The sequence below is a fragment of the Triturus cristatus genome, chromosome 3_2, assembly GCF_964204655.1.
Source record: "Triturus cristatus chromosome 3_2, aTriCri1.1, whole genome shotgun sequence".
Classification (NCBI taxonomy): domain Eukaryota; kingdom Metazoa; phylum Chordata; class Amphibia; order Caudata; family Salamandridae; genus Triturus; species Triturus cristatus.
The window spans coordinates 842,723,876-842,748,271 of NC_140584.1; the positions used below are offsets into that span (position 1 = coordinate 842,723,876).

General features: G+C 47.9%; 1 protein-coding gene across 2 annotated transcripts in view; it reads left to right on the top strand.

Moving 5' to 3' along the window:
* The window catches only part of KIF12 (kinesin family member 12), a 417,773-nt gene that overhangs the window by 269,584 nt on the left and 123,793 nt on the right, over nt 1–24,396 (top strand). For both annotated transcript variants that reach the window (XM_085649101.1, XM_085649102.1), the window contains exon 10: nt 5,490–5,608. In XM_085649101.1, coding sequence (XP_085505227.1) covers nt 5,490–5,608 — 119 coding nt within the window. The remainder of the gene's footprint in view (nt 1–5,489; nt 5,609–24,396) is intronic.

The following is a 24,396-nucleotide window of genomic DNA, read 5'->3' on the forward strand; positions in this document are numbered from 1 at the left end:
CTTCCCTGTCAGACACGACAAATTGGAGTCCCTGAAATCCAGACATGCCCACCCGTTGGCATGCCTTGAGCTTTACTCTGCCATCCAGGACACTCACTGAATGAGCCTGCGGGCAGACGCAGGGCACACTTGTGGGACACCCCCACGCCGCACGGCCACCAGCTGCTGTGTGTGCCCCCTCGCCTTGCCCTCTGCCTCGCTGCCTGCCTCGCTGCCGGCTGACGCCGCTGGCGTCTGTTTTTGCTTGTTTTGTCTAGCATTTGTGCCTGTTTGAACTGCATTTTCCTCCCGTGTTAGCAGCTTGTGTCTGACTTTTGTGCCTGTATTTTTTCTAGTCAGTTTCTGCATTTTCCTCCCGTGTTAGCAGCTTTTGTCTGACTTTTGTGCTTGTTTTGTCTAGCATTTGTGCTTGTTTGAACTGCATTTTCCTCCCGTGTTAGCAGCTTTTGTCTGACTTTTGTGCCTGTATTTTTTCTAGTCAGTTTCAGCCCTTTGCGTTCTCCTGCCTGTCTGCCCGCCTACCTCGCCGCCCTCCGCCTTCCCTCCCCGCTCCCCGCTTCCCGCCACCACCGCTGACCACGCCCCTTTTTCCTTTCTGTTCCCTCCCCGCTCCCGCCTCCCAGCTGCCCCGCCCACCCGCGCACTTGGCCTTATATGGCGACCGTGCGACGCAGGTGAGTGTGACCCACTTGTGGGACACCCCCGCGCCGCACGGCCACCAGCTGCTGTGTGTGCCCCCTCGCCTTGCCCTCTGCCTCGCTGCCTGCCTCGCTGCCGGCTGACGCCGCTGGCGTCTGTTTTTGCTTGTTTTGTCTAGCATTTGTGCCTGTTTGAACTGCATTTTCCTCCCGTGTTAGCAGCTTTTGTCTGACTTTTGTGCCTGTATTTTTTCTAGTCAGTTTCTGCATTTTCCTCCCGTGTTAGCAGCTTTTGTCTGACTTTTGTGCTTGTTTTGTCTAGCATTTGTGCTTGTTTGAACTGCATTTTCCTCCCGTGTTAGCAGCTTTTGTCTGACTTTTGTGCCTGTATTTTTTTCTAGTCAGTTTCAGCCCTTTGCGTTCTCCTGCCTGTCTGCCCGCCTACCTCGCCGCCCTCCGCCTTCCCTCCCCGCTCCCCGCTTCCCGCCACCACCGCTGACCACGCCCCTTTTTCCTTTCTGTTCCCTCCCCGCTCCCGCCTCCCAGCTGCCCCGCCCACCCGCGCACTTGGCCTTATATGGCGACCGTGCGACGCAGGTGAGTGTGACCCACTTGTGGGACACCCCCGCGCCGCACGGCCACCAGCTGCTGTGTGTGCCCCCTCGCCTTGCCCTCTGCCTCGCTGCCTGCCTCGCTGCCGGCTGACGCCGCTGGCGTCTGTTTTTGCTTGTTTTGTCTAGCATTTGTGCCTGTTTGAGCTGCATTTTCCTCCCGTGTTAGCAGCTTTTGTCTGACTTTTGTGCCTGTATTTTTTCTAGTCAGTTTCTGCATTTTCCTCCCGTGTTAGCAGCTTTTGTCTGACTTTTGTGCTTGTTTTGTCTAGCATTTGTGCTTGTTTGAACTGCATTTTCCTCCCGTGTTAGCAGCTTTTGTCTGACTTTTGTGCCTGTATTTTTTTCTAGTCAGTTTCAGCCCTTTGCGTTCTCCTGCCTGTCTGCCCGCCTACCTCGCCGCCCTCCGCCTTCCCTCCCCGCTCCCCGCTTCCCGCCACCACCGCTGACCACGCCCCTTTTTCCTTTCTGTTCCCTCCCCGCTCCCGCCTCCCAGCTGCCCCGCCCACCCGCGCACTTCGCCTTATATGGCGACCGTGCGAACGCGCTCCGGTCACGCGCAGCGGGCGCGCCGATTGTGCGCCGAAGGCGCGCCAAAGGTAAGCCCGTCTGCGCCCGTCCGCGACCGGACCGCGCCCAGCGCCAGGACCCCTGGCCAACGAAGATCCCGACCGACCCGCCTGACGTACTCCGCCGCCACCCTCACCGCACTCAACACCGGCCGACTCCCAGAATGCCATCAAGCCACTCCACGACGTACCCACGGACCTTTCAGCTGCCACGCCTGCAAGTTCACCTGCATCCGGACCAGCCTCGCACCAGCACCCACCAAGTCGAACACCAGCAGCACCCACCTCAAGTGCATCCTGCTCAACACCCGCTCCGTCCACAGACACGCCATCGAACTCTGGAACCTTCTAGACGCCACAGCCCCTGACGTCGCCTTCCTCACGGAGACCTGGATGAACGCCTCTTCAGCTCCCGACATCGCCATCGCTATCCCAGAGGGCTACAAGGTCGTCCGGAGGGACCGAAACGCCAACCAGATGGGAGGAGGCATCGCCATCATCCACAGGAACACCATCCGTCTCACGACCAGCACCGACAACACCCTGACCAGCGCCGAACACCTGCATTTCCAGATCCACACCAACCCGAACACCACCCTCAGAGGCACCCTGATCTACCGACCCCCTGGACCACGCACACAATTCAGCGAGGACATCGCCGACTTCGTCAGCCCGCATGCCCTCCCCTCCGCCGACTACATCCTCCTGGGAGACCTCAACTTCCATCTGGAGAACAACAATGACCGCAACACCAGCACCCTGCTCGACAACCTCGCCAACCTGGGACTCAAGCAACTGGTGTCCACCCCCACCCACCTCGCCGGACACACACTCGACGCAGTCTTCTCATCCAGCACAGACATAGACTTCAGCCACGCCACAGAGCTTCAATGGACGGACCACAGCTGCGTCCACTTCACCTTCAAGAGAACGACGACCCACCAACACCAGCAACAGGCAGCCCGCAGAAGCTGGAACAAGATCACAGCAGACCAGCTCGCCACCTCCCTGAACCAGCACCCTCCTGCCAGCTCAGCGAACCCCAGCCAAGCCGCCGACAATCTCACGAAGTGGATCAGCAACTGCGCGGACGAACTCGCCCCACTGAGGACCCCGCCTAGCAGACCCGGCAGCAAGAAGGCCCCATGGTTCACCGACGAACTCAAGAGCTCCAAGAAGAACTGCCGAGCCCTCGAGAAAGTCTGGAGAAGGGAACCGACACCAGACAACAGGACCTCCTTCAAACTTGCCACCCGGAAACACCACCAGCTGATCCGCGCCGCCAAGAAAACAGCATTCAAAGACCGGTTGGACAACAACGCACACAACTGCAAGGAACTCTTCAACATCGTGAAAGAGCTTTCCAACCCCAGCGCAGGAAACAACGACATCACCCCATCGCAAGACCTCTGCAACTCCCTCGCTTCATACTTCCACAACAAGATCGCGGACATACATAACAGCTTCAACAACCAACCAACGCACACCATGACCGAACAACCACCCCCCACCACCACCCTCCACGCCTGGACCCCGATCAGCACCGAAGACACCATCCGCACGATGAACTCCATCCACTCCGGATCACCGACCGACCCATGCCCTCACCACGTCTTCAACAAGGCCGACGCTGTCATCGCACCCCACCTGCGAGACATCATCAACACTTCCTTCGACACCACCATCTTCCCTGAGAGCTGGAAGCACGCCGAACTCAGCGCCCTACTAAAGAAACCTACAGCGGACCCCACCGACCTCAAGAATTACCGCCCCATCTCGCTCCTCCCATTTCCAGCCAAAGTCATCGAGAAGACCGTCAACAAGCAGATGGCCGCCTTCCTCGAGACAAACGGATCCCTCGACCCCTCACAGTCCGGCTTCCGAGCCAATCACAGCACCGAGACCGCCCTCATCGCCGCCACCGATGACATCCGAGCCCTGATGGACAATGGAGAAACAGCGTCCCTCATCCTCCTAGACCTCTCTGCGGCATTCGACGCGGTCTGCCACCGCACCCTAGTACGGCGCCTCAGCAACATCGGATTCCAGGACAAGGCGCTGGACTGGATCATCTCCTTCCTCGACGGAAGAACACAGAGAGTCCGCCTACCACCGTACAAGTCAGAGGCCTCCGAAGTCACCTGCAGCGTCCCTCAAGGATCATCTCTGAGCCCCACCCTCTTCAACGTCTACATGAGCCCCCTCGCGGCCATCGTACGCAAACACAACCTCAGCATAATCTCCTACGCCGACGACACCCAACTGATCCTCTCCCTGACCAACGACCCCGCCGCCGCCAGATCCAACCTGCACGAAGGGATGAAAGAGGTAGCCGAGTGGATGACGACCAGCCGCCTGAAACTGAACTCGGACAAGACGGAGGTCCTCATCCTGGGCTCCTCACCCTCCGCCTGGGACGACTCCTGGTGGCCTCCCGCCCTGGGCACCGCACCCAAACCGACAGACCATGCACGCAACCTGGGCTTCCTCCTGGACTCCTCCCTCTCCATGACCAGGCAAGTCAACAACGTCTCCTCGGCGTGCTTCAACATCCTACGCATGCTACGGAAGATCTTCTGGTGGATCCCCACCGAGACCAGGAAGACCGTCACCCAGGCCCTCGTCACCAGCCGACTGGACTACGGCAACGCCCTCTACGCCGGTACCACCGCCAAGCTCCAGAAGAGACTCCAGCGGATCCAGAACGCCTCAGCCAGACTCATCCTCGACATCCCACGAACCAGCCACATCTCCGGACATCTGAGAGACCTTCACTGGCTCCCCGTCAACAAAAGAATCACCTTCCGCCTCCTCACCCACGCACACAAAGCCCTACACGACCAAGGCCCGAGCTACCTCAACAGCCGAGTCAACTTCTACGCTCCCAAACGCCACCTCCGATCAGCCAACCACGCCCTCGCCGCCGTCCCCCGCATCCGAAGAGCGACTACAGGAGGAAGGTCCTTCTCCTACCTGGCCGCCAAGACCTGGAACTCCCTCCCTACCGACCTGCGCCTGACCCAAGACCACCTCTCCTTCAGGAAGAAGCTGAAGACCTGGCTGTTCGAGCAGTAGCGGCACCCCCCCCTCCCCCCCCCCAGCGCCTTGAGACCCTACGGGTATGTAGCGCGCTTTACAAGTGTCACTGATTGATTGATTGATTGACAACATATGCTAACTGTGTTGCTGTTGAGCTGTTCGCCCACTTCAACATTCGTTCATGAACCAAACACGCTGACACAGCTGTATTGGCATTTTACATTAGAAAAGGCGCCAGCAGCACCCCTCGCACCTTTCACACGTGCACACATGTAATTGGTATCTATTTGTTTCTATAGCTCTTTGTGTACTCCCAATGACTTCCAGCCCAGCACTGCCATCACTCTTTCAGGCCATCCATAACTCATTATTTCTCTTCCAGTCTACCCTGAAATCCTGCTGTTATCCCCAAATTATGCCTAACCCCATTACACTTCCAGTCAACCAGTCACATACTTTGGCCCTTCACACTTGTGAACACTTAAATTGTCCTCTATCTGTTACCCTCTTTACGTATCCGTTATGCTTTTTCATGATGCTGGTGACCCGCTGTGCTCTTCGCAAGTCTACATCACCTTCAGCACAGCTCACTTCCAGTGTAACTCAATGTTCTGTGTTGTGTTTCACCACAGGTCACTGCATCTCTTTACTGGTTGACTCAAAGAAGAAACCCAACCACATTCCCTATAGAGACAGCAACCTCACCCGACTCCTGGCCGACTCACTGGGGGGATCCGGAGTCACCTTAATGGTAACAGCCAATGGCATGCACGTTTCTGCTCAGTCACCCTTCAGACAAACTTCATTTGCATTTTTTAGCCAACACTGAAATAGCCTAATCGGAGCATGATCCACACAGAGTCCTTGGCAGTAGATGTGTGCTATGTGATGAACCTTGAAAGGTGAGAGGAGAAGTTATTAATACTAAAGCATACGTTCTACTGCAGTCAACTCTGAATGGAAGAACGAGAGTATAGGCAGCCCAAGTCTACTCAACCTCATAGAGGTGTCCATGGTTGAACCTAATCTCGGAATCCAATATTTACATTTATTCTTGAAGCAACTTCAAATATTGTAAAAACAGAAGTTAAGTTTGTCTTTATTCCTGGGTTCAACCTTTCCACAGATGCATTCTGGGATGAAACCATCGTATACTTGTCACCCCGCCCTACAATTTCCTCAAAAGCTAAAATTCTGTTTGTTTACCTCTTTCCTCAAATGAAATGCTGGACTAGCCTCGGTTGGACCTCTTTTTCTTCCCATTAGTGGCCTTGTTCTTTTTGGTAAACAGGTGACCTGGCCATCTGGGAGCTGGTGGTGACATGATCCTGTGGAATTATAGTCCTTGTGGAGAGCATGAGCAGAGTGGGCTGTCTTGTGTGGCGTGGTGTTTGCTTTGTCTTATGTAGGAATGCTGCTCATTATTGCACTATTAGTGGCCTGGTCCTTGTGTGAGGTAGTGGTAGCTTGGTTCTGTGTGGCTTGCTACTGACGTAGTACTGGAAGGGTAGCTGCTGGCTCGGTCCTCCATGGACTAGCTCTTGCCCTTTGCAGGGTATGTTTGCCATGGCTTCATCTGAGCAAGTTGTTAGCTGTTTAACGAACCTACTCAACCATTAATAGGAGGTTGAAGTAGATTGGCAGAGAGGAGCTCGACTGGCAACTGACTCAACAAGTTACCTTCACTATCAGTTACATTGTTTATCAGATACTTCCAGCTCCATCTACTCTCTACTTACACACCTACTCGGTTACAACATATTTCCACTATAAAAAACACACAGCACCGATACAATGGAATCTTAATCTGTATGTTGAGAAAGGAGGACATCACATCAACCCTTATCTAGTGTTAGCATCTAGTGGTCTGAGCTGTGTATGGTTGATGTATTGTATTTGTATTTTTGGAAATCAATAGAGTGCATAATACGCAAGGGTGTCAAAGTGCTAGCAAAGAGTAAGAGCAACTACAAGAGAGGAGACCAAACCTATCCATCACGGAAGAGAGAAAAGCCAGGTTTTCAACTGCATGCAAAAGGCGGTATGGGGGAAAGACTTGCAATGTGAGTGGGTAGCAGATTCCACAGCTTGGCAGCGGCGACCCGAAAGGACTACCTCCCTCCCCCCCAACCTGGCTTTCCGAAATCTAGGTACCTCCACCTTCCTAATACAGGAAGACCGCAGACGTCTATTGGGAATTTACCAGCAGAAGGCCGTTCTCAAGTGCAACGGCCCCTGGCGGTGGAGAGCAGCTGTGACATCTTCCTTGCATTGGTCACAGCTGGTCAGGGGTGTGGATACCAGTGGTGCAGCTGGTGCAATGTTCAGGTCCAAAGGAAGGAGCGGGCCAACTACAACAGCCTCTTGAGCCCTTAATCTTGTCACATTTACTGTGCGTTCCAATACAGAGGTCAAATGTCAGTCTAGTCTTCTGACAAATGCTGTGTTTTCTTTTTACATGGAGACTGGTGTTTACTTTTCTTTCTGTTAATGGAAAGTGTGAGGATAGAGTAAGTTGAACTATGTGACAATCTTGTCAGTGTGAAAGGATAGGCTGTGGGATGTACTTTTCTTCTAGCACACAGTAAACTTTACATACCTATAAATGAAGTCTACAAATATTTCAATAGAAATAAACAGAAAAGCACAAATGAAGTACTTTTTTCTAATTCTGAAGTATGATGGAAACAAAGACTTTAATAGGATCAAAACAACCCGGGACACTTTATATGATGTTGCACAAGAGGCACATTTTTATTGAAACACGATTAACAAACATTATCCTTTGTGCACTATATAGTTTTAGCAGTAAAACTGCATGTCTTTGCAAATTTAGTGATTATTTCAATAGTGTGCTACCCCACCATGTTCTAGCAATATATTTGTGCCAGTGTACTCCTAAGAGCAAATCAGCTACATACTACTCCCTTGCCACTCTCCTGATGAGTGGACATTATTTGTGACACTTGTTCTTTGTGTGATGCTTAGAGCTTCCAGAATCCCTATGATTTCAATGATGTAACATTGGTGGCAGTACCCCCGTCTGAAACATGTTCCAGCACTGCTGCCTGCTAGGGCCACAATGAGCTCTAACAGCACTGGGAGCTTGCTGCTAGCTCCGTCCGATTCCCTCAGCGGCAGGAATCAGCCTCCGAGCAGCAGAATCCCCTGAAGCACCTGCAGTGGCACAGCAAAGGCCTCATTGCACAGTCACTGAATAGCCAAGCACTGCACATGCTCACTGTTGTAAACACAGAGTGCGCCATCCACCCCTAGCTGCCTGCCTCCAACAGAGGTCAAAGAAGTCCTGCCCACGCTGATGCATGACTTCTGCAGTCACAGTGATCACATCACTACCTTCAACCTGCCAGGTGGAGGGCAGACGCTGGCATGGTAAAATAACATGAACATGCTTAGGACATAGTGTTGCAACTGGGAAAATGAATTATTTAAGGGTTGTTTGTTTAATTGTATGATAAAAGAAAACGCAAGGGTAATGTTAAAACAACTATCGTGTCCCTATTAAAACCAGAAGTAGGAATGGATTACAGTCTGAGACCTGTAGGAAATCGGTCAGAATCTCGGAGAACAGGATGCTGTCTCCAGAGCGAGATACTGATGGGGCAGGGGGAACACGAGTAACTGTTGTACACATTACTGCAGTAGAGATAGGCGAGCCAACAATTTAACAGGGAGGGCCAAGGCAAGGATCTGTGGTGGCTCTAAGAGCCCAGGCATGAGCTCAGTTATGGGAACATTTGGCATGGAAATAGTGCAACAAAAATCATATAAAAATATAGATAAAGTGTCTCCAAAAAAGTATAAAGTATATTTCTTTAACAGATGTTTCACCTTATTACAACAGATTATATCACTGCGTTGAGAGGCATTTTTTAAAGTGATTTCTTTTAAACATGAACTTGGAAACATTCATACCCCCTTGTCCCATCCGGAAGACAATTCTGTTAGCGAGCTAAGGGGCAAGTCAGTTGTCATGTGTGCCCTACATTTGGGATCTTCTTATTTTACACGGATAAACATTACAGCCTGTTATAGAGATTTTTGTACAGCAAACATTCTCTTGTACTTTAAGGTTTCCTCATATGTAATAATTAAAAAATTACGCGGCATGGTAAAAAAAATAATTGGCTATGATCACACAATTTGGTCATGTGACCAAGGCAGGACTGATCAGGTTTTCTGGTTTCACATTGTGTAATTCAGCCACTAGATTGGTATATTTTACTCACTACTATTTGAAAAAAAGTGTAAGGCTGTGTCTTTCGTTCTTGGAGTATGAAGTTAGAGTGTGGGTAGCAGGCAGAAGTCGCATGAACGCTAAGCTCGTTTTGGGTTTGAGAGCTTATGAGAACCTCGACTAAACCAGAGCCTGGAATCTGGCTTGAGCCGTCAGTGAAACATACACCTCTATACTATACTCAGGGCATTCTGTGCCGCAAATAGGGCTGCTGTCAGTATGATATGTGTTTTGTATTTAATGATATCTTAGGAGCTTGCAATGCTTCTGACCAGCATGTACTTGTGCTGTGTGAGGGGAACTTACACTGCTGCCAAATGCTGCACATTGTATGTGTGTTTAGGCACAGGCCTGGACTGCGGCAGCAGATGCTGTCCATTTTCTGGGCATGCAAGGGAAGCTTGCATTGTTTCAGCCCAGACTAATATGTGTTCTATGGGTTTAAATGAAATGTGTACTCCTGCCTGGTGCTGTACATGTTTTTTGCATTGAAATCCTGTTATCCAAGTTAAGATTGCATTCAAACACACCCAGTGCTGGTCCTTACATTTGTACCACATCTGAAATGCTGCTTATTCGTTGTGTCTAAGTGAGGCGTACAATAGTGCTGCCCAATGCCACACTTTCCCCATGTCTTTTAAAGAAGCTTCCATTGGTTCTGCAGTGCCACACTTGTTTCATGTATTTCAGTGAATATTGTGATGCTCTTGACCAGGGCTGTATGTCTTATGTATGAGAGCCAAGGACTCGCTACATTCCTGCTCCCTGTGTTCTATTTTTTCTGTGTTGTACGTGTCACCAAAGAGGTTGATTTAGCTTCCTTACCAGCCAGATTTTTTCCCAAAAATAATGCATAACCTTGCTTATGAAAAATGCCCGATGGGTAAGCCCACATCAGGTATTCATCAGACAGTGTAATTCACATATTGGTTTAACCCTTCTGAACTGCAGACATACAATTGGGCTGCTGATCAGCTTTCTTCAGCCATTGTCTTTGTTGCTAATATTTAACTGTCTGTTGACAGCCGCTAGTCTTTAGGATGTCAGGCAGCCTAAGTAACAGTTCTTTGCTTGCTCACTCTGTGTTACTCTGCATCCAAGGGAGTTTGACCACAGGCGATATTTCCCTTAGTTCATCTCTCAGCAGCTCACCTGTACCTGTAGACTAGTGCTATTTGAGTAATGAGAGTAACAGCAGCTCCTTTACCATTGCTACTGGACTACATCTTTCTTATGAAGAGCGCCAGGCATCATTGCTGCAACCTTCAAACCATGCCCCCATCTTGAAACGGAATTCTGCAGACTCTATCATCTTTTACAATTACAAGGTGACAGACCAGTGTGAAGCTTTAATTTTTGATTTTGTTTGTTGAAGGACACGCCCTCCATATTTAGTTGACATATTTTTTCTTTTGTTATTCTTTATTTTTTTTTAATATCAAGTCTCTTTCCTGCTATAATCGACAAAGATCAAGCTTGCATAGTTTGCAGTGCCGGTCCAAGTGTGGCCAATAGGAGATTAGGTAACTACAGTAGATATTTAGGCTTCAGTAGACTTTCAGGCCTCAGTGTAGCTTACCTCAACAGCTTTGAATTGCACTAGTGGACCAATGCACCAGATACTCAGCTAGTGCCTCCTATGTTTCATCTGTCCTAACTCTCCTCCTCGCTAGTGAGCAGTGTACCTGTGTTTGAGCAGTGTGCTTGTGTGAGTGCAGGATATCCATCATGTTTTGTAAGTACATTGTGAGAGGTGTGCCTATATGAATGCAGGTTGTGCTTGTGTGAGTGCAGAGTGAGGCATATGCCTGTTTGAGTGCAGCGTGAGGGGCATGCCTATGTGAGGCCTGCAGTATGAGTGTGATGTCCCTGCATGTTATGTCTTTGTGTGCCTGCACTTTACAAGGCCCAAACCTATTGGCTTTGGTAAGGCTTTTTAGGGTTATGGCTTTGACTTTCAGAAATGCAGTGTAGGCAGTGGAAATACAATTGTTTGTATCAGAATGTTAGTGAGTTTTGATATGACAGATGCAGACTATGTCGAAGGAGGTTGAGGAGTGTTGGGGGCATATGACAGACAGAGATGTCATGCTAGTCAGGTGGTCAGTGACTTTGTTTACACTAGGGCCTATGGCAACCTAGCTACGCCACTGCTGGTGGTGTGGTACTGTGTTGGATTCTTGTTACCTGCTTCTTGTGTTGACCAGTGGCAGCCTAATCTGGTAGAAGCAGTGGCAGCCAAGTATGCTTTTGTGGCTGAGCTCAGTCAAGGATCCTGTGTGACTAAGCTCTGGCAGGTCCTGTGTGACTCAGTTGTAACCTGGTCATGTGATGGCAGGCACAGGCCTGTTCCTCTGATAAACAGGGAGTTTACGAGGAACATTTCTGTCTTCAGGAAGAAAATGTGTGCAGACAGATCTCAGAAAATAACACCACAAGCATCTAGGTGGCTGAGTCACATAAACAGATAACATACATTCAGGTACATATTCATTTTTATATGTACAACTAGTTGTATGGTCTAAGCATGGGAGAAATTTGTGTAATTTCCATTGGGAAATTACTTGAAATACGAAAAAAAGGTTTTAAATGTATGTGTTATCATGTGAAATGCTGGTCCAGCACCTTGTATCCAGAATTGACACGATGAGATAAGCAGTACAGACTGACGGTGACTGAGAGGGACTTGGAGGTAGGCCCGGGGGTATGCTTGCTACATGGATTTCCGCATACAGCAAAGACTAAGGTCACCAGTAGGTTTCTTGATCTAGGGCTGGTCCTGGCCAAGCGGGAGATTACTTCTCATTGGAAGGCGCGGCAGGGCCCTAATTTTTTACGGTGGGCTAGGGTAATGGAGAAATGGGCGGGAAGTGAGGGGACTTATAGATTATGTTTGGCTCGACGCAGTGACAATGAAAGATCGCATGAATGGGCCCGGGCATGGATGGCTCTCCTGGACTTGTTCAAATGTTCGGTTGTGGGAGATGGGGGAGATCCGGTAGGGGATGACGGGGCCCCGGTTCCTTGAGCGCCCTCTGCAGGGCTTCCCCCCTCTGCTCTTGAGGTACTCTCTGTTGGGATTCCCGAGAGGCGGACTCGACGGGTGATGACTGCGATTTTGATGTACATGTACTTCTGATAGGTACTGGCGACATGCTTGGGTGGGTGGGTAGGGAGGAGGGGCTCGTTGGGGGGGATGTTGGGGGATGGGGTGGGGGGTATTTTGGCTATCTCGCACACTAATGGTGGATTACTCCTGTGGATGCACTACCTAGTAGAACGGACATTATTGGGGTGAATGCTGTACAGATGTAGCTTATGTGCTGGGATGGTTATTGCAAGATGTCCTGACTTGGCTGGGGGGCGGACTATGGGGGACGGGGATTGATTGCATTTTGTTCAATGAACTAATAAAATTTGTTTAAAAAAAAAAATGAGATAAGCAGTACAGAATCACATTGCATATGAACACCTCCTGCTCGTGTTCGATTCGTTCGCATTGTCCCTGTGCACCCACGTTAGGGCTTTTACCAGAACAAAATCTTGTTCATGTGTCATGGCATAGTAGCGTAATTTAAGGCATTGACAATCGTAACTCGGAAAGCCAGAAATTACTCAAGGACATTTCACCAGGACTTAGTAGGATCCCTCACTCATGCCTATATTTGAGGTAGTACATCAGCATGATATCTTCTACATCCTGCCTCTACTTTTCCTAGAAGTCTTCCGAGGCGGCTCTCAATCTCCCGGCTGTAATGGTAAGAAAGGTAAGTGGTGAGGCTTGTGACAAGATCTTGTGAGGTAGTGTGGGAGGCTGACCATCCTGTGAGGGCACATGGGATAATGGAATTGTGGCATAATTTGTAGTGTGCATCCTCTTAGACAAGGAGCAGGAATCCTAACTGAGCCCTTCTCACTCACAGGCTCAAAGCCTCAACATGGGGACATGTCTCCTCCTTACTGCCTGATAGGACGCAGTAGATCCAGTTTTCAAGTGTCTTCTCATTTTCATCGCTGTTTACAATTCAGTGATGGTCTCTTCATATCATAGTTCGCATTTAAAAGATTTAACAAACAAACTTGGGTTTTCATATAAATTGCAAATTGCGCTTGATTGGCAACCACCTTTGGCCTATTGGTATCGCTGCTTCACCGGCTCAGTGGGTTAATTATAGGGGCTTTGTCACCAGGTGTGAGTGGGGTAAGCTTGAGGAATGGCTTTGTTTGTAGGTATTTTGCTGTAGTGCATAAACTGCAGGGAGATTAGACGTTCTGTGTGTTTATTGCAGTGGAGTTGAGGATCTGGTGCAGTATATTTACGCCACTGCTTTAACTATGTAGTGAGCTTGTGGACTTGATGAAATCTTGTAGTGTACTAGCTGTAGTGTACTCGCGTGGCTTGTTGAGACTTGTAATGCATTAGAGGGTTCCTCATAACAGGCTTCAAGTGTGTTTGTTGCAATAGGTTTATCATTTTGGGCTTGTACATAAACTCTCCTGAATTTGAAGCTAGTCCCATGTTGTCAATATTTTGGTGACTTGTACTGGCTCCTTATGGGTTTGCAGTCGGTTTGTGCTGTGTTATTGGTAAATGTGTTGTAGCTGGTTTGCTACAGTTGACTTGTGTTAGAAGGGCTAGCCCCAGGGAAGGACAGAATATGTGCCTGACCACCCTGCGCCCACCCTTCCAGGAGAAATAGCCGAGCACTGGTCGGAGACCCCTTCAGGACTGGGTCTCGTACCTAGGATCGTACACGCTGATTCAGCACCAGGCAACACAGCGTAGATTCTGGAATACGTATGCTTTATCTAGCAATATCAGGATCTTTATGATCCGCAGGTGTATGTACAAGTAGAGCAAGGGCTCACAAAGTCTCGGTTGGGGTAGGGGTAGCGGGACAGTCTTAGGATCAGGGTCAGTGCGGGAGCGTATCCGGCGCACGGCTCTCAATCCTCAAGCCGGGGGATACGAGACGATCTTTGGGGCCCAGCCGGACCGGAATGTCTCTTGAGTGTGTGTCCAATCTGCAGGACTCGAGTCCGGGTGTCGGAGGTCGGACAATCTTCCAGGAGGCGCGAGTCACTCAGCAGGGCTCAGAGTTCTCTAGGGTGCAAGGTGAGCCGCGACCACGTCAGCAGGGCTCGGATGTTTTAGGGCAGAAGTCCGTCTCTGCCAGGTGGAGCCTCGACGCTGTCTGCAGGGCTCACCAAGGTTCCAAGAGTTCCGTCGGATGTTGGGAGGATGTTCTTCAGCCGCGACCACGTCAGCAGGGCTCGTTCGTTCCAGGATTCAACTGCCGAGGGTCCCAGGGTGCCCCTTGTTATAGGTCGACTCCTCTTTGATGTCCGGAGTCCTCACGGGCAGGGGTCTTAGCGCCTGGGGGTCGTTTGTTGGGGGTTCCTGCCACGCGCCCCTTTGATCCTTTCAAAGCGGGGTCGGGAGGGATCCCAGACACGCAGCAGGCGTGGAGCCAGCCCTCAGGGTGGCCGTAGGGCCGATCGAAAGCATCTCTTGGGAGGAGGCCAGGTGTGAATGAAACCACTCCTCCCTCTCCTGCTCACCAGGAGCTCTCTCTCCCCCCAGCCGGCATGGCGCGACTAGGCCGGGGTTGCGCTTGGGTCAAGGGCGGCCATCTGGGGTGCTGGGCCGGGTACTGGAGGCCGCGAGGCCGATGGAAGGGGAAGGATGCCTGGGGTCGGGAAGATGGAGGGGAGGACGGGGGTAACCCCGGGTTCTGGGTCGGGTAGGCTACGCTAGTCAGTGTCGTGTGGGGTGTAGGGGGTAGCCTGGTGTCGCTACGGGTCTGAATGGGCCACGCCACGAGGCCGAGTCCAACAACTTGCACCGGGCGTGTTACTCTGGTCTATTGTGGACTTGACACCTGGGTCAGGATCCCATTGCACACTTTGGAAATGGCTCACTTTTAGCCAGCCGCTGTTTGCCTTCCTTCTCCACACCCTACCCCACACCCTACCTCACTTGCTTCCTCTTTTACTGTTTGCTATGTAGCGGGCCGCTTTAAAAGACAGTTAGGCCCAGATTGGCAAAGGTTTAGCGTCAGGTTAGCGTAACTTTTTTAACGGTAACCCGACGCTAAACCTTTTTGGAGATTAACAAATCAAAGCTAATTGGTATTAGCGTTGGTTTGCATGGGAAAGTAACGCAAAGCAGGCCAAAATGCTGCTTGCATTACTTTGCAACAAGGGGGTTTTACATGGGTGGTCCTCTGCTGACCCTGAGTGCCTGGTTTTACTTACCTGTGGTGGGGCTGTGCTTGCAGCGTCGCTGGTGTGCGGCGTGGTCATCGGCAGCCTGTTCTCTCTCACCGCTGCGGTCCCAGCCCCGGACTACAACTCCCTACTGCCCTAGCGGCGGACCCGGAACCCGCCGGACTTCGTTTCGCGCCTGGAGGCGCTTAAATTGCAACTGTGCCCCCGCATCGCGGGTCCGCGCGCGGGTCGGCGCCGGGAGAAGCCCGGGACAAGGGCGGGACAGTCTGTGACAGTCCGGGACTGGTTCGGGCTGGGCTGGCCCACATTGATCGATCGTCGATTTCCCGGACTTCCCGGATAGAGGGGACTTCTCTGTGGTAACGTGTTGATCCGGGTTCGAATTCTTGTTGTGATCTATTGCCCTAGGCCATCTTGCTGGGCTGGACATTTACTATATTGGGTCGGGGTACACAATGCCTATAGGCTCAAGGGATACACCGACGCCAGGGATAGGTCCCCTTGATAATTACATGGTGAAAAAGGTAAATAAAATAATTAATGAAAGAAGGGCCTCTTTGGGAATGGTCAGTCCTCCAGGAAATATCCAAACTTCATTGACATCAGTAGAGACCCCGTTGGTACATGGCTTGTGTGACCAGGCCCCTATAGCCGCTCCTACGGTTACAGTCCAGGTCCACTCGGATCCTATACCTCTAGATTCATATATACTGAGTGATACAACAGATGATGTCACCCATGTTGGTAGACCAGTCAGGAACTGTAGGAAGCAAAAAAGCAAGTGGGGGGGGCTAAATCAACTAAAAGGGTTGACATCACCGAACAAGAACAGGTTAATTTAGACGAGCCCTCACATTCTCGTGTTGATAGTGATGTCACAAATAGCCCTTTATGCCCTGACCAATTTGCCCAACTACTTAGTTCCTTAGAAGTGATATTGGAATCCAAATTAGAACAGTTGGTGCAACCCCTAATCCAGAAACTTGATTTGGTGGTCGATGAGGTCAATAGGTTAGGAGGGTTGCTAACTAAACATCTAAAATTATTAGATAGCAAAAATAAAAAGGTGACGGGTGCAGTTGGGCATGTGCCTACAGAAGGAATTCAACAGCAGATAGCTCAGCCCCCCATTACTACACTCCCAGTCATACCTTCTTTACCGGCGTCAACCTCTGCACACAGAATTGATATACCAGCGCCAAGGGGGTTGGTTCCGGCTCCTACTAGACAGGAAGAAACAAAATGTAGAGTCATAAATTTACCCCCGGCATGTTCCCCATACGTTGTGATTTTAACCAATGTCCCGCCCCAGGATAGCGACTTAGATTCACATGACTCCCTTAAACGTAAAACCGTTTCTTGGTTGCATAGGAAGTGTGGATTTCCACTAAATTTTGCCAACGACATCTTAACTACCAGACGAGTGAGTTGGATTGGGCCCACAAAAAAATCTTGCACAGGTGAATGTGTAATAGTTAACTTTAGACATCCACAACATGTGGCTACCGTCTTACTGAGGGCCGCTTCGTTGTTACAAGATGTAAACAGCATTCAGGTGCACCCCCTAGGGTTTTTCTATAATCTTCCACCTAGACATCCCCCGTATAGTTTAAAAATGAGTACTTTTATCCCACCGATTGTCTTGCCCTTGTCTGTCATTCAGGGTCCTGGAGGAGAAAGCTTCTTTAAGTATGGGTCTAACATCCCCACGCGAAATCGTTTTGAGGTTTTTTCCTCCTTAGACACGTGTGATTGACAAAAGGCTGATGAGGGAACAGGGGATGAGTCCAGCCCCCTTTTGGTTCCTCAGGAATTAGTCCAAGCACCTACGATCCCTTCTGAAAATAATTGTAGTAAAACGTCACGTGGAAATTCCAAGGAGACAACTTTTAAGTTGTTAACCTGGAACGTGGCGGGTTTACGCTCAAAGAGAGATAATCCCTCTTGGTTAAGTTTCTTGGAAGATTACGACATTATGGCATTCCAAGAGACCTGGGAAATTGACTGTGATTTCTGGTTGAACGGTTACACATCCTTTTTTGCTCCAGCTTTAACACCTGTATCTGGAAGGGCTATAGGGGGCTTAGTGGTCCTGGTATCAGTGAAACTAAGAGGGACAGTCAGCAGGTTAACTTGTCCTTCCAATAATTTTCTTATCCTGGAATTTAAATTCACTGATAATACGAAATTACTACTAGTGAATTGTTATAATTCCCAGCAAGGGGACTTGCCGAATGTTCATTTGGTTTGGTTATTGAATTTTTTAAACACTTATACTTTAAAGCAAACCACTTTTTGTCATTATATTTTGCTAGGCGATTTTAACGTGCATTTATGTAGTCTCAATTGTATGATAACTGACATTGATGAGCCTGATTTTTTATCCCCGCAACATTTTGAGCATTCAAGCAAGGGGGAAGCACTGGAAAAACTCTTAGCCGAAAACGCATTGTATGAACCGGGTTTCCCCGATCAAAGGACACGGGTTCCTACTTTCAAAGGCAGGGATAATGATACAATAATCGACTACATATTTCTTTCTTCTAGTCTTTTAAAATTTGTTGTGTCATATAATGCTATACAGTCAATTTTTAGTGACCATAACCCGGTGACAATTGAACTGATTGATGGTTTCTCCTTTTTAAATTCTTGCTCCCCTCACCTGACGGTGGTTGATTTGAAGGCAAAGGATCAGGGGAGGAGGTTGAACTGGAGCAAGGTAATTCCAGAAGAGTTTTTTAATATTATTACTTTAGCCGTGGCTTCGGATCTGGATATTTGTGGAGATGTCCACTCCACGGGGAAACAAGTAATATCCTCGTATGAAGCTATTTGCTCTATAGTGGCAAAAGAGCTAACTTGTAAAAATAGACCAGCCACTGATAGTACAGCCCTGGGTTGGTTTAATCATAAATGTACCAAATCCCATAGCGATCTTAAAAGAGCTCTTCAGGCATTCCCAAGGAACAAAGGCTTGGTGTCACAGCTCAGAAGAGTTTATAAAAAAACGTTGCATGATAGGAAAGAAGAAATTAAACATAATGCCTGGGTCGAACTTATGGATAAAGCCACCCTAAAAGATAGTGCAAAATTTTGGTCAATAATAAATACTCCACTCTTTTCTAACGCCAAAAATAGTGTGCTGGAAACCAATATCGCCGAGGCAGATTGGCTGAGTCATTTTGAAACTATATCTGGTAGTCACCTTGAACCAGAAACTTTCACGGGACCAGTCCCTGATCCTATCCCTGCGCCAATTAGATTCCATATAGGAGAGGTCATAAAAGCGATTGAAGACTGCAGGAAGAAAGGCACCTGGTCCTGATGGTGTCCCTACTGATATGTATAAAGCCAACCCTTTGTTTTGGGCCAATATATTGACTAATGTATTTAACCATTCAGTTTGCTCTGGTTTCCCAAAATCGTGGTCCCGGTCGGTCATAATACCGATTTTTAAGAAGGGTCAAAGGGCAGACCCCAGATGTTACAGGCCCATATCCCTGCTGGATTCCTCTATAAAAATCTTGGGGAAAGTCATCCTAGCTAGGATAACCCGGTGGGCCTCTGACAATAATATTCTGTCAGATGCCCAATACGGTTTTCGAGCTGGGCGGAGTACGGAGGACCAATGTTTGAATCTTCTTTTAATAACAGCCAAATACACCAAGGCGACCAGGGGCTCCATCTATCTGGGTTTTATGGATCTGTCCACAGCTTTTGACCTTGTCAATAGGTCTAAGCTGTGGACAATGCTCCTGGATATGGGACTTGATGTATCCCTCGTACATTTTCTCGCTGAGCTCCACAAAGACCTGAACGCCTGTATTAGGATGTCGACCGATGGGAAATGCACGTCCAGCTTTAAGTCTAGTAGAGGGGTACGTCAGGGTTGTATATTAGCCCCTATGTTGTTCACATTATATATAAATGCCCTGGAACAAAATCTGCTGGCAGTAACGCCGGATATTCCGCGCATGGGAGGTACCCCGATCCCGGTCCTCCTGTACGCGGATGACGCCGTTCTTCTGGCCAGGACCCCTCTGGCTCTCCAAAGATTGTTGGTCGCGTTTGGAGATTTCATGAAAAGTTTGGACCTGGTAGTTAACAACAGCAAATCCCATGTAATGTCGTTGGGCCCAACAAAGAATAATGTTAAGCCTTTCTTTTGTGGGGGAGAAGAAATCTCGAGAGTAAAGGTTTTCACCTATTTGGGAGTGGTCTTTGATGACAAAAGCTCGTGGTCCCCTCAGCTGTCACTAAAGGCTAACTCCGCGAGAAATTCTTCTGCGGCAGTTCTTGGTTTTTCAAAAAGATTGGGTGGAAAACCGGTCGAGGCTATTTTAACTGTTTACAAAGCAAAAACCATTTCTACCGTAAGGTATGGGGCATCTATTTGGGGCTACATCAAACATGATGTGATCCAGACGATGGAAAATAAATTTTTGCGCTCTCTTCTTGGCCTTCCACACTCAACTGCTTCCCATTCAGCCCACATGGAACTCGGGATTGGATATATAGCAGACATAATTACACTAGCACCTTTACTGCTTTGGATTAAAACTTGGTTAAACCCGAATCTCATACTTAACCACAAAATCCTGTTGGACTGTATGAGATTAGACAACAGGAATAAAATCCAGTGGTTGGCAAACATTGAGATGTTAGCTGCATACTTGGGGAGACCTGATATTTTTTTCCAACCCAGAATCCTTATGTAAGGCTGACTTAGAGTGGGTAAAATCCAACTTTATTAAATTAAAGGAGGCCGAGCGGGAGGGAGTTGAGCTTTGTAAATCTTCAGTTAGGGGGCACGTCTTATTAACTCCGTCCTCAGGGATGCCCCTATACCTGTCAACAGTCTCCAATCCCTTCCACAGATGGTTATTGACCAAATTGCGGTTTAACCAAATACACATGATCCTCTGGGACGTGGAGGGCTGGAGTAGACCGGAAGAGGTTGCACCTTGCAAGTGTGATGATTTCTCCCTTCAAGACACGATGCACTTTGTATTCTTTTGCTCATTTTTTAAACAGGCTAGGAAAAAGTTTATTACTCCACTGTTGAAAAATTTGAATTTTGTTCAGTGTAAGCCAGCCTTAATGTTTTTAGCTTTATTAGAATGTCCATTAACCATGTTCTGTGTTGCCAGTTTTTTAGCAGCTTCAGTTAGAGAGAGGAGGGGCAGACTAAAAATTGTTCAAGATACTGCCCCCCCCCCCCCCCCTAGCTATTGATAAATGAACTTCCTTTAACTGATTAACTTGGTCATGATTTTTAATGTTATCGGAATAGCTTTTATCTGTATATTTGTTGTTATTAACTTTTTAACACTTTGCACTTGTATAGCTTACTTTTATGATTTTAATTAATCGAATAAAGTGGTTTTGACTGACTGACTGACATGGGTGGTACGCGGGTGTTCCCATGCAACCACACCCATGCATTTTGATGCTAAAACCCATTTACTAACATGAGTAGACATGGTTTATCTCCAAAACTTAATGTTGCTGGAAAGCATGCTTTAAAAGGAGAAATGTTTTCGTTTCTCATTTTTTACCGACTTTGCATGCATCCTGCACTGTGCAGTTCACACACAAAGTAAGAAAAGCTTTAAGGTGTGTCTAGCCATAGTATTTTGTACAGGAATGGTACCCTTCATGTACAAAACCATTGGTAGACTCTGGCACAGACCATAGCACTATGGTGCTTGGGTGTGTGTCTGGCGCACAGCAGTTAAAATTAGCACCGGTGCTAGGAAGAAGGGCGGAAGAGAGCCATATCTCTGTGAATATGGCGCTCTCCTGCCTTCTCCCAGTCACTCAACGCAGTGCAACATTTTTGGCTGCTGTGCTGAGTTCCATGGCACATTTCAGGATCTGGGTCTTAATTTCCATACCCGTGATATCTCGGCACCCTGGGTCCGGACAGGAGTCAAGGCCTGTCATCACACAGCTGTCTCTCTTGTGGGGTCTCTGTGCTCCTTCCTCTCGAGCTGACTCCCCACCTCCAGTCACCCCAGAGACCATTGAAGAGGTAGCGTGGAAGGGGGGAGAACACCATGGAAGAGGAGGCAGGGCCATTAATGATTCTGGCAGCAAACTGAGCGGATGCCCCTCAGCACCTCTCAGAATCTGGTGCACGTCACTCCCTGGCATATTCGTCCCGTCCCTCGAGGGGGCCACACACTTATCCGCATGAATAATTAATCTCTTTAGTGTGGGTTGAATCTCAGTCGCATCAGGCAAAATTGTCTCCTGATCAGAAGTTACTCATTAGGACCCTCACGAGGACGACTCCCGGAGCATAAAGGGGGCTGTGCGCAAGGGAGTAGCCAGAAACATAAAATACCCTCCACTTTGAGCCCCATGGAATGAAATGTCCTGGCAAAGTAAGCGCTCTCGAATCTTTCTACTAAGGAGATAGCGGTCATTGTTCCCCAGAGGAAAAACCTTCAGAATGATGCATTTTACAGCATGACTTGAAAAGAAAGAGACAAAAACCTGCGCATTTACCAGCATTGACATTTCTTTGTTTTATTCTTCCCCTATTTCTCTCCATCTTTCTTTCCCACTTTATATTTATTTATTTCCTCCCTTTTCATTCTCCCCTCATTCCATTTCTCCATCTTTCTTTTGTTCTGTCCATTCTTCTTTCAAGTGTCTTTTGAGCTTTCTGTCCTTCTTTATATTCATGTTTAATTTTCCTTCCTGCTTTCCATCTTCCCTTTCCTTAGTCCCAGTCTCGCATTCTTATTCCTTCCTTTCTTCGTATCATCCCCCTGTCCTTCCGTTTCCCCTTCTCTCATCTGTTTTTCTTCTTGAATTCCTTCCATGTGCTAATTATTTATTTTCGTTCCTCATACCCCTCTCTCATTTCTTCGTTCTATTATTTCATCCTATTTTCTGCTTTCTTTTCTTTCGCTCCTCATAATTCTCCCCTCCCACTTTTATTTCTTTGTTTCTTTCTTTTATCTTTTTGCTAACCCTTTTTCCAAGTTTAATTATTTTCACTTCCTTTTATTCTTTTTCCCTTTCCATCCTTCCCTACTTCTTTCCATGCTTCTATTGTGCCCACGTTCCACCTTACTTCCATTTAACTTTCCTTCTTTCTTTTCTCATTTTCTTTTCCTTTCCTTCCTTCAAGCTAGTTCACTACAATTGCCATTAACTTACTTTTTTTAAATGTTATATTCAAAACATTTCTCTTTCATTTTGTCACCATTTTAAGCTTTTTTGAGCTCCCCCATCCCTTCCCCATCCCACAGTTGTGCCCTGCAATTTATTATTTCAGAATCTATCGGTCATTCCTTTTACCTTGCAATAACCTGCAAGCCGGAGAGGTGAAAGTTAAGAAGGGCCATAAAAGGATTTAATCTGTCACAGGCACCCCGCTTAAACTGGCATAGCGGGGGCTTCGCTACGCCCTTCGCCGTGCGTGTACTGTACATGGAGGGCATCCATCGCTCCATGGTGTGTGCACATTATCAGCGGATGCACTGATATTCCAAACTCTACAGCGTGAATACTGTAGCATTGTACCATAACAGCCAATCCTAAATCTTCGCGGTGAGCCAGGGCCGGCTCTAGGGCGGTGCGATCGGATCCACCGCACCGGCTGCTGACTTTGAGGGAGAGCCGTGTTTTCAAGTGCAATATTGTTTTAAAAGCACCTGCTTAAGCGTTCCTTGCCTCCAGCATTTTTCATGCAAGCATAAAAATGTCAAAATAACTCTGGTTGTAAATGTCAAGATAACTCTGTTGATTGATGGACCTGCTGCAGAGAGATCGGAGTTTTGTTTAGTGAACGTTTTGACTCATCATAAAGTAGCGCAGGAGGTTAAAATGCCTGCTGCAAAGCACGTGTACAATGCAGATCACAAAGTGCATACAATGTAAATAGGTCAGTGCTTTACTGCTTCTGTCAGACGCCCCTTTTGTTACTTGCAGTTTATAGGTTTAAATCCTAAAGTAGGACAGTGAGCTATTAGCTATCATCAAAGAGCTGCATGCAAACTGCAAGGTATAGATTACAGTTGTGTGTCCCCTCCCCCCCAACCAGTCTTTCATTATCCTAATGTTGCAAAAAGGGTTCACTTGGGTAGAAATCAATTCTCATTAGTAAAGCCAACCCCCAACCATGGTGTTCCGTTTTAAATTCTGAATTTGTGCTTCTACAGACCAAGAAATCTTAAACTATTCTGTCTACCAGTAGGGATGTTTTGTGACTCCTACACCTTGTCTCTGTCTGATGTAACATTTCTTATACATTGATTTACACATTTATGATTCATTGTCTCTGTGATGTAAATTGCTCTGACACCGTACACTGGTAAGAGTGGCACTTTAAAACAAAATAAATGCATGAGAGTGGTTATGGAGACAAGAAGGGGACTGTTAAAGGGTGATAGTGAGGGAAACTGTGGAGAAGGAGGTCATAGGGGAGCACTAACAAACACTGTCGTACTGGGCGCCACAAAGCTGAAGCTGGCCCTGGCGGTGGCCCCCGTAACATGTGTACCTACACATTGATGGTTGTATGACATAATATTGTGTCCAAATATAGACTATCGTAAAACAACTTGAAGGTAAGTATATATAGGCAAGCATACATTTACTATTCTTAACTACAGATTTACATACTTTGAAAAAAAATAAAAAATAATATATATATATATATATATATATATATATATATATATATATATATATATATTCACTTAAAAAACCGTAGGTTTCACACATGTTATAGTTAGGTGGACATTTCACTCGTAAAAAAACAATGAAATTCCCCCGTTATAGTTAGTTCAGATAACTATAACTCGCGCGCCCGCAATCCACTGCTCATGACGTCACATATTACATCACTCATGACATGGTCAGTGGCATCACTCATGACATCACTGATGACATCATCCTTTTGATAGAGTGGCGGTCGCGTGAGTTATAGTTAGCTGAACTAACTATAACGGGGGAATTTCATTGTTTTTTTACAAGTGAAATGTCCACCTAACTATAACATGTGTGAAACCTATAGTTTTTTAAGTGAATTT